At 25.2% G+C, this 12,197-nt stretch overlaps 1 protein-coding gene across 1 annotated transcript in view; it reads left to right on the forward strand.

Moving 5' to 3' along the window:
- The window catches only part of LOC107450919 (NGFI-A-binding protein homolog), a gene marked incomplete at its 3' end in the record, with an annotated part of 240,314 nt that overhangs the window by 43,844 nt on the left and 184,273 nt on the right, over positions 1–12,197 (forward strand). The window contains 1 exon segment of the mRNA XM_071187826.1: positions 3,510–3,575. Within this exon segment, the coding sequence (XP_071043927.1) occupies positions 3,510–3,575 (66 nt within the window).

The following is a 12,197-nucleotide window of genomic DNA, read 5'->3' on the forward strand; positions in this document are numbered from 1 at the left end:
AATCATTTTCTTAGCAAAATAAACATAAGATAAAAATCCTAAAATTCATGCAAGTGCGAGGCTGCGCTTAAATATATTTAATAGTTGCTTATCTTTCCGTAAATAAAAGTGGTAAAGCAAATAGCACTATAGTTGAAATCCCAAACTAGTCGATTTGCTTAAAATGGTATTTGCATCCTATTAACAATGCATGACATTTACGATTGTGATGAGAAAAAGCTGCAGAGTAAACTCAATGTGTTTAAATTATTTGTCCAAATTCGTTGCTTTGCTGTAAATTTCTATAATTACTATTATTAGTTTTATTTAAAACCGATTTTAAAAGGATATTGCTCAATCAAAAAATCAGCATTTTATTTTTAATGAGTTAAGTGTATCTACTTAGAGCTTTAAGAATGCACTTTTATGTAATGGTACAGTAATCACTTAAAGTTTTTAGTATTTCAGTTTTTTCACTTATATAAACACCATTTGTACACTTTGTTGAGCTGAAATTGATTTTCTATTATTTTTATCGTTTGTTTAATCACTTGATTTGTATTTGCTCTTTTTATTAACTAATCCCAACAAAACTTTTATAGACCTAAAAATATTGTTACTAAGCGAATATAAAAGAACTGAAGCAATTTTTTATTGTTAAAAATTTTGGAGCATCTTAAGTCATAGTATCGTGCAAGGTTGCTGCCACCTAAATGCGGAACCATATTATAGTACAAATTAACCTTTGTTCAATTTCATTACAGGATAATATAGTTGATGAGGCAAAATAATATTCTATTAAAGTTGCCATTTCTAAAAAAAGCAATAGTTCTGGTTAATAAAATTAAAATATGTTTAAACCATTAAACTAAATATTTAAACTATCCATCGGTAATATTTTTGTTCATATGGTAATGATTTACCATGTGAACAAAATTATAGTTCTTTTTATTATACAAGTTTAGTAAAAAAAAAAAAAAAAAAAAACCGGAAAGTAAATTTAACCGAATAAATGTTTTGCGTGACACGCTCTAAGATATGATGATAAAATTACGATTTTACCACAATTAGCAAATTTATCACATATTATAAGACCATATTCAATTATCAAGTTCTATTCGATTATCAATTTTTACAATAGTGCTTCGCTAAAACTTTTCTAGATTTTTGGGGTTCCCATAAAGCCAGAAACACGGTAAATTTTACCATATTTTGATAGTTTTGACAATGCTTTTTTTTTCAGTTTAATTAAAGCTCACTAAAAATAATTAAACTATTAAGATATGAGTTTGTTTGTTTTTAATGAGCATGGAGCCTTAGAGTAAAATTATTGTTTGGAAACATAAAAAACATCAAAGTTTTTTTTTTAAAAAATAATAGTTTTAAACAATCGAAATTTTGTTAAATTGTATAAGCCATATATAAAAATTTGCTCTTGAACCTTTATAGTTACTATAAAAAAATGACTATTTTTATAAAACACATTTTTGCCTCTTACTCTGTCATTTAAATTTCGCTAATCACCCTATAAAAGTTTCAAATCTGGGAATTTTCGGGAATAAGTTTAAATAATGGAGTATATATTCTGCCGTATTGTTTAATAATGAACACCTTGTTTGGAAATTGATTATTACTACCAAGAAAAAAAACTCTTATTACCTTAAGAATTTGCACTATTTCGTAAAATAGTTTATAATAACCTTAGTGCATAAGACAGTAAATTAAATTACGTTCAAATTACTACTCACAATTATTTAAAAGAAAACGAGTATATTAAATCCTATTTTGAAAAAAAAATACTATTAAATAAAAAATATACAAGTTTATTTATAAAAGTTATAATATACCTTATAAAAGTCTCAATGCATATCATTTTTTATAAGTTTTAAATGATCATTAAAATTATAAACGTATCTCCTTAGAATTCTTCCATGTGAAAGGAAATTATCTTAACCTTACGAAATAATATGAATATAAATAAGTTTACTGAAACATTCATCCCCTTTGAAACTTTTTTTTAATATGCAATTAACAGTGATATCATAAAGAACAATTTTTAAATGAAAATTTATTGTATTTAGAGTGTTTATTTAAACAATACTTAATTTCACGCATTATTTAAATTTGATAAATCTATTCAAATATTTAAACAAAACTCAACCCGTTTCTCTCTAAAGATAAGATTAAAGTTGTTTATGACTTGTTTACTTTTTTTTAACATATTACGGCTTGTTTCGATATTTCATGGGTAAATATCAATATCAACAATGGCCAACCTGTGGCATACGTGCCACACCATACCACGTTGGAGTTTTAAAATTGGTACGCAAAGACTCTCAAATTTTTAAAAAAAAATAATAATGCTACCTTTAAGAACATTGTTAAAATCCTTACAAAATCTCCCCATTCAAATTATATTGAATTTTGGGAGAATAAGATTGTACCTAAATGCAATATTTCAAATGTACACAGTTTGGCTGCCATATATTGTTTTGAATTTGCATCAACAAGTGCTTATGAACTTAGAATAAGATCAAAATTTCTCTCGAGAAAAAGCGATATGCACTTAAGGCACCTAATTTTACTAGCATCTTCAAGAATTAATCCTTGATATCAGTAACAGATAAAAGCATCAACAAACAATTAAAACTCCACGCTTATTACTTACTGACTGTTTAATAATTATTTATAATTAAATTTTAAGTTATTCAGTTTTATTTTATGCATAACTAAATGTCTAAACCTTTTAAAAATGTTAATTTAAATTATTTTTACTAAACTTCTTGACTCGGATTCGGAAAAAAAATTATAATTATTTGACTGTGACTATTATTCAAGGTGAATACACGACATGCGTTCAACTTAAATAGAAAAATTTATCTATTTTATTAATTTAATTACTTTAAAAAAAATTCTGAAATTCATTATTTTATTTTCCAGAAAATTATTTATCTTCATTTTTTTAATTGCGATTTATTAATAATTGCTAATTAGTTTCATATTTTTTCTGTACAGTGGTATGCGAAAGTCTCCAACCATCAAATTATTATTAAAATTTAGCAACATCAAAAGAATGAAGATTATTTGTCCTTCAGAACAGCTTTATGTTTTCAATACAGCTCAGTTTTATATGCTTCTTTTAAAAAATTGGTGTATTATTTTAAACCTATTTGTATAAGCAGCCATAGGCTGAAAGCCATAGGCCATAGGCTAAAATATACTATATTTTTATAACTTCTTTCAGCCTATGGCTGCTAGTACAAATAGCTTTAAAAAGATACAAAAACCTCTTAAAAGTTGCAGATAAAAATTGTGTTATTAAAAACATTAAGCTGTTTTGAAAGACAAATAATTTCATTTTTTATTTTAATCAAATTATAATAGCAATCTACCGTCCAGAAACTTTTGTATACGACTGTATATTATTTTCAGCATTCAATATTTTTATTAAACTTACAATGCAAATATTATTTTATTCATATAAAATGATAAATTTCTTCATCTTGACTGATTTTTCTTTTTTATTTCAGGTAAATTTTTATCTCAAAGTTTATATGAAGTGCCTGAATTTACTCTGAATGCGAAATCCTTTTCAGGTGATTTTTTATTTGATTTATGAACGAAAACAGATTTAATTAATCAAGAAAAGACGATGATTGTTCTTTTAAAGCAGAAAGGTTGCAATGATTTGAAAAGATTGGAGTTAGTTTTTGGTCAATATTCAATTATTGTTTTCCGATAATTGCTAAAGTTTTCAATTTTTTTTCTTAAAAACTCGTACAATCTCTAGCATTTATAGTTATGGTAATCATGATAACATCAACAGATACAAAATTTTAAAAAAAAAACATTTGTGAAAATTTTTACAAATCTATCAATGCTAACTATATTTTTGTTTAAAAGAACATGGGAATATTTAAGCAATGTATAAAATGCTCATAATAGCTAATATAGTAATGTTTCTACTTTCAAAATGTTTCATTTTTTAAAAAGTAGTTTCAAGCAATACCAAAAAAGTATTTTGATTTATATTTACACATAATTTCACTACATTCAAAACTAGAATCTGAAGTATAAATCTTCGGAATCCTCTCGGGTTAGTTTTATCTTAATGATTATTAAAAATACAGTCGCTTACATACATTTTTATAAATTTTCACCCGTTCATAACAATGATTCGTAATCAATAATAACTCGTTCATAACAAGGGTAACTGCTGTGAACAACAGACAAATAAAAACTAGTTACATTAAAATTCTTTTGAGATATAAGAGTGAAAACTTATTATGAAAACAAAAATCTTTCGGAATTAGTAAATACGAAAGCTCAAGGGATTGTTTTTAACATATTGGTATGTTTTTAACATATTGGTATATCTTTAAATAGTTTAAAAATATAAGTATTGCAAATTTTTTTTAAATTATTAAAATATAATATTATGATGAATAATTCAAGTATGATGAAGGCATGACATTAAATACTCAAATCTTTAAATATTTAACATTGAAGTTCCCTGGAGATTCCAAGTTATTTCAGAAACATGAGGGAAAGCATGGCTTTTGCGGATGATTTGTGTATATTTACTGAAATTTGATTATTTGAATAAAAAAAACTCTAACTGTTAGCCTAATGGCTAAATATTTTCCCGTTTGTCAAACAATTATTAAAAATATTTCGAAGTCAACGCTGAGATAAGCATGTGAACTGGACAAAAGTAGTCAAAACCTGTAGAGAAAAATGCTGTTTATATGAATAGAGTGTGACAAACTGCGCTTCGTAGCAGCAAAAATTTATTTCCCTTAATGTTATAGAATGAAAAATATTGATTGGAACTATTTATTAGGATTCTATTTATCAAGTCATAATAAAAATTTTTGTTCGGTTTGAAACCCCATAAAAAGAACACATTCTCATTAAAAAAAAAAGTAAATTTATTTACTAATGATTTATTTGCATCACTTTCATAACTCCCTTTTAACTTTTTATAATCTTGAAATTCATTTTTACATTGAAATCGAGTGATTTTTATTAAAAGATAAAAACTTAAAGATAGTTTTAATTTTTCCAACAGATTAAAAAATTTGTTATTCGAATTATTTTCCCGAGAAATGAATTTATGAAAATAAAAATCAGAAAATAAGTAGAAACTCTTAAAAGCCCATTTAAAAAACAAAATGTTATTAATAAATGGGATATTTATTTAATTTAAACATAATGTATAAAGTTTGAGGAGTTATTTATCAACTAGTAAGCACTTTTATCCCTTGACAGAAATACATCTTAACTTAATTTTTTTCAAGCATTTTAATTCATAGTTAAAATGTCACTATGCATTACTTTAACGTTTCTTGAACTAAATAATATAAAATTATGGAAAGAACATTAAAAATATTTTTTCAATTTAATACTTTATTAGAATAAACATGCACACTTAAATCGAAAGTGATTTCTCCTAAAAATAAATAAAACATTTGTGATCAATGAAGCTCTAAACAATCCCTATTGACAAACACATTCCCTCACCTTCTATATATCTGATAACTAGTCTTTCATCAATCATGACTTAGAAAAGACGACGAAAAATGCTAACACAATCATTTTACATCTGCTATTAAATCTTCTCTTCATTTTTCTTTTCTTAACGCGATCTTTTCAATGATAGAGAAACTTAAGGAGTTAACATCCCCGTCAGCAATGCTCCTTACCACTTAAAGGGTTAACAATAGGTAGCTAACCCTTCCGGATTATCCGGCACCTATTCTTATCTGAACAAAGGCATACAAGCCCCTCCGGTTCATTTCACTCCTTGACTTGTAGTTCATTTTCTTATTTGCTCTCCGAACTTTTCTCAATATACTGACACTCCCTTTCAGCGTGGGAATTATTAAGGCAAAGTGCTAAATGTCAGGGTATGGTATTTTAGTCACTTTATGATCACATTTTTTGCATTTTATGACGAACGAAAGGGGGATAGAATAAAAAAGTGTTGTGCAAAATTAGTTTTTACTGTGTCGTATTTTAAAAGCGATGATTTTTTAAAGGAAAAAACGATAGAAAAAATATATTGAATTTTTTTCCTTAAATGGCATTCAATGTCTTTCTATTTGTCAAAAAGAACTAAAACTCAGAGTCGTAAATTTACTTAAGGTAGTTTTTTTTTTCAAAAAAAAATGCGTTGATATGATTTTTTTCTGCGTGAGTAACATTTTTCTTGGTCCGAAATTAAGTGTTCTTGATTGGATCATAAAGCAAACATCCATATTTAAAAATTTCATATTGTTTTCTGTAATAATTCATTCTAAGTTCGAAGAATTAAAAAACAAGCTTACAATTTTGTTGATAGAAGATAATTTTGAATACCCTGACCCGGGTTATTGTTACTCTGTATCTGTTTGTATTGCATTTATATTAATTCCTTATCAAATGAATATAAAATAAAATTTAATTTTTTTTCAATAACCTGTATTAAAACGCACATTTTTGTGATGCTAAGAGTATAATTACTGATCAAGGGGCAATAAAGGGAAAACGAATCATTCATCTTTTAACTGTAAATGATTATTTTTAGGTAATATTTACGACTATGAAATTTTAGATTTGAATGTCAGAACATTCAAGTTTGCTTTGAAGTAAACCATCCATTTTCAAAAAATGATATTAAAACAAATGATATTATTTTCATTAACCCGTACTAGATTGGTTTTACATCTTAAGACTACTGCATTATCTAATAATAAGTTTCATTTTCCTGTAATAAGTTTACATGCCACTGCACAATAAGTTTCAAATTCTATAAAAACTTATCTGAGCGAAAACTAACTGCGTGCCCAGATTTTTATTAGTAATCAAATGGTTTGCTTTAAAAAAATGAAATAAACAAAATAAATGATATTTCTATTGATACTACTAGTCGTATCTCTTTTAACTACGCTATTTTATGTGCGGTATTCAATAACCCTAAATAAAATAAAAATACTAACTACTAACATTTTATTGATTTAGCGATAAATTATGTTTTGCATCTAAAACTAATCACATTTATATTTTTTTGTAAACGTTGCAAAATACGGTGGTCACCTTCTACTACATTTTCTACAGCCTTTGGTTCTTTATACGTATAGATTTTTAAAAAAATACAGGTCTTTTTTTCAAAAAATGCGGATAAAAACCATACTTTATAGAATATAAAAGATACAGGTCTTTTTTAAGAAAAAATACAGGTCTTTTTTTTAAAAAAATGCAGATAAAAACTATACTTTATGGAATATGAAAAAAAAACTTTTTTAAAAACAAATAATTTTATTTCATTTTTGATTATAATCAAATACAATATATAGACCGAAAACAATTAAATAACAATATACTTTTTTTAGCGAAACATTATGGCTAAAAAATGTAATAAGTCTATAAGTTTTTGAAGCAAAGCAAAATCGTTAAATATTCTGAAGAAATTTTTATGTCAAAAGCATAAATAATTTTTTTTTGTTCTTGGAAAACTGTAAGTGAATATTTTTTATAGATTAAAATTGGAAAGCAATGTCGAATATATTGTGTAGCTGTAAGCTAATATTTTTCAATTCTTACCTTAAGGAATTCAGTTTTTTATCTTACATTGCAAAATAAAAACAATTATTTATTTTTTTATTTAAAAGTTTATCAGACCTATACATTTGTCCACCAATTTTAGAGAAACGACGCAAGAAATTTTTTTTTCGAGCATTTTAAATACACTAATTTAGAATTTGAATCAGAATTTTAAAAAAATCAAGCCCTCCAACTCTTTGCTTATCAATTCAAATAATCAAACTTTCTAAAATAAAATGCGACTAAAAACAAAATGATAAAATTTCTTAATTGATAAAAACAAAAAAATTCAATTTAAGACGCCAATTTTGTATTAGAATTTTGGAAACAAAACATTCTTTTTTCTGGCCTTGCAATTAAAATATTGCCTCTTAAACAAAAAAGATAAACTGTTCATGTACAAAACAGCTTGTGTTGAAAATGAAATTGAAGTTAACAAATTTTCAAACTCTTCAATAACATGCGTGTCAGTTTCACTTAGTCGAAAATTCCCCTCCCTCAAAAACCTTATGAGGGTAGCTAAAAAATTGATAAAAGCAGAATAAGAAATTTTAAAGCGTCAATTGTGTGGTCATAAGATGATATATTGATTGCGCTCACGCAATCCTATTGATTTAATGATTACTTTCATTATCTTTAAGTTGCATGAGACTTAATCATCTTCAACACACGATTCATACTTTACAAGTTTCAATTAAAAAATCATTCCTTCAACGCCGCATTCTGATATTCCTAAATATTATTGGGACTGAGTCCATGGCTTATAGCCAAATATTTGGTTATTACTCATTGTTTTTATGTTGAACTACGTGTTTATAAGCATGTAATTTATTCATCAATAACTAGAAAGAAAGAGAAAAAATATGAATGAACCTCGGATAATGCTAAGATCTCAAACATTTAATAGAACATAAGAATAGGCTCATTTTAATAAGCCTAATTTCTTACATTAAAGTTTAATAATTTTTTACTGTTGCGTGATATCGGGGTTTTAAAGTACATTTTTACTCCTATAAACAGCCTTAATGGTTTCTTAGTTTCAAATCATAATTAAAGTATGTTTACCTAAGTAATGTTTCTGTTGAAAATATTTAATATTTATTTTTCAAATCTTATATTTTAATAAAATGCTTGGAGAAATAAATTCTAGTAAAATTACTAACATTTCTAACAAAAAAATGAAAAGATAGATTATAAAATTGCTCTAAAAAAACAGAATTCTGGTTAATAAAATCAAAGTATACAGTATTTAAATCAACCAATTGGAAATTATTCCCTTCATATGGTGACGGTTTACCGGTTATTCCAGTTTTGAAAAATTATATTTCTTACTACCAAACATTTAGAAAAAAAAGTAAATTTAACCAAATAAATGGTTTTTATGCCATGCTCTAAGATATCATGATAAAATTAGAAAATTTTACCACATTTACAAAATTTAATCACATATTATAAAACTATATTTTATTGTTAACTTTACCAAAATTAACAATATATTTCTCTTACGCATCGGAAAAAAATTACCAAATTGCTCGGTGTCCCCAGGTAATTTTGACCCTACTTTTTTTTCTCAGTGTAAAACAAAAGTTTATTTCTTCCGATTCTTAAAAGAATAGCGAAAACTTTTACAATTATTAATAAAAACAATAATGTAAAAATAAAGCAAACATTATTGAGCATAATTAACTATAAACTATTTCATCTGAAGAAAATTCTTATTGGTACTCCAGACTTAACAAAAAGTTCAAATGCACATAATTCTTTTCTAAAATTTTTGCTTAGCGAAATAATTGGCAATATTAATACTGTCTTCAGTGAATGTCAAATTTAAGTGTTCAGATTTTTTAATGCGAAAATAAAGTTAAAATTATTTTAAGTTTAAAAATCATCCATACAATTTATTTAGTTAATCTGCTATTGCACTATGACCTATTTTAGAAATAATCACTAATCCAAAATGTGCCTAATCTAAACGTGCCTAATGTAAATCTAAAAAATATGCCTAAATGTGTTAATCTAAAATGTGCCATTAATACTAATTTTAGTAATGAGAGAAATGAAATTCAATTAAAAATTCTATCAATATTTTTTTTATTGATATTTCATGTTGTTACTGTTTTGAATATCCACATACCAATATACAGCCGGTTTAGTTTTCGTACTTTCTAAACTCAATTGGAAAGTTTCTTTAAGTTTTTTTAAAAACAAGTCATTTTTTTCTGGCCATATATTTTAATTCATTATAAAAATACGCTTAAAAACTTTTTTCCAATTACATGCACTATAACGTGCTAAAGAAAGAAAATGAAAATATATAATTGGTTCTGAAATAGGCTGTGGTTACAAATTTTATATCAAAAATAAAAAATAATAAATCCATTTTATTACCAGAATCCATAGTATTAATTTTATTTATATTTATTTTTGTACGCTACGATTCTTTGTACAACTTAATTATATTGTTGTACAACTCAAATGACGTTTATTGCATGATATAAGTTAACTTATATGGACTTTCATTATGCAATTGAAATTGGCTTAAATTGGCTTTTACTGTGTAACTTAAAATAAGTCAATCTTTACTCTTTCTTAAGAAAAATTTTTGTTCGGTATTTTAAACCATTCGCAGAAAATACTTTTTAAAAGGATATAAAATAACGATTGCAATTTATTTATTTTATATTTTTAACTATATTCTATTTTCTAAATACCATCAATTATTAACAACGAGACATTTATTTTAAATTTTATCGAGTGTGTCACATTAAATTTGCTTACGATTGGAAATTTCAAGTAAAATAGAACTTTATTTTTACTATACAGTCTGACGTAAATAATTATAATCTAAATCCTAATTTTCAGTAAAATACTCAACATATTTACTTGTAGTTGCTTATTTTTTATTGTATTAAAACCAAATATATCCGTGCAGCTCCACATTTTATTTTCTACATTGTTTTGTTTTGATTATTTCAAAAAGGGTTCCAAAGTTATTGCAAATATCTGAAATTTTGCGAAAACATAATACAATTGTTGAATATATTGTTATAAACATATTAAAAGTAATATTGTTTTGAAACCTTCCTTTAAAAGAGATTTCATTTCTTGATTTATTTTTCTTATTTTGTTTTGAAATCTAGTCAGTGTAAAATACAATCACTGTAATTCAAACCAGTATTGAAGGTCAAACTACAATGAATTCAAAATAGATCTTGCTTTATTTCCAAACTCTAGAATAAAATATTTTTTACTCGTTTCCCAATTCTGAAACTTTTGCAAAATTAAAATTCCTTTCTGCCAAATACTAAATGCACTGTAAATTTTACAAAAGTTCGCATTGCAAAATTAAGTTAAATTTGTTAAAAGAAGCTTTTTCTTCATTTTCAAGATTATTTTCAGCAGAAAATAAACTTTAACTGTGTCAATTCAATTCTGCTAAGCATGTCAGAAGGAAATTTAACATTTCATCGATATTAATATCAGCATTTTATGACCATTACTATTGAGGAAATTTTTTGAAATATGTAGTAATATAATGAGTCCCAAACTATGCTTCAAGTGTTTTTGTTTATATTACCTTAAAAGCATCTGAATTTTTCATCCAATATATTTTCCATTTAGTCTATAAAATATCTGTCTTTAAAAAAATGCATAAAAAAGACACTAGTTGAATGAGGTTCAAATATTAAATGAAAAATTTTGTTATGAATTTAATTCAAGCTTAAAAAGACTAATTATGATATTATTTTTGTTGTATTAGTGTAAAAAAGTTCGGTTTTTATTTTTTAATTAGTCGTAGTCTTAGCTGAGATTTTACGTACCCTTTGAAATGGACAGCAAGAAATAACGAATTCAATTTACTAATAATTTAACATTTAGTCATTGCACCTTAGACTTTATAATTGATTCCTTATTTTTATTAAAAGTTTTATATAACACTGTGAAAAAGTAATGGTCAAAACTACCAGAATATGGTAAACTTTACTGCTCATCTGGTTCTATGGGAATACCAAAAATCTCGGTAATTTTTACCCAAGCGCTTCGGTAATTATTTTGGTAAAATTAACATTAAAATATGATTTTATGATGTGTGATAAAATTTTGTGGGTGTAGTAAAATTCGGTAATTTTATGATGATACAACGAGCTTAGCATAAAAACCATTTATTTGATTAAATTTATTTTTTAGTTTTGTATTTTTTACTAAATCTGTGGTAAGAAGGACTAGAATTTTGAAAAGAAGCGTATCCGTGTGCGCTAAAATACAATTTAACAACTATTCTTAGTTATTTGATTAAAATACGCTGAATTTTCTCGCTACAATTATTTTCATTATAGAGTGATTGTACTTGACCTTTGAATTGAATTATAACATATTGTAAATACAGTTTTAAAACTTAAATAATAATTCGAAATTTGATCATCATTCTAAAAATGTAAAAACCTATTCATTAAACTTATAAAAATATTACAATCATACTTTTAAATGTTTCTTTAGGTATTATATTTAGTTTTATATACAAATGATCCACTATACTTATGAAAATATTTCCATTGTAGGGAGATTGCACTTGACATTTAAGATGAATTATTACATATTATAAATATAATTGTAAAACTTGAACAACTGTTCAA

Source organism: Parasteatoda tepidariorum, chromosome X1 (assembly GCF_043381705.1).
Source record: "Parasteatoda tepidariorum isolate YZ-2023 chromosome X1, CAS_Ptep_4.0, whole genome shotgun sequence".
In the NCBI taxonomy this organism is placed as follows: domain Eukaryota; kingdom Metazoa; phylum Arthropoda; class Arachnida; order Araneae; family Theridiidae; genus Parasteatoda; species Parasteatoda tepidariorum.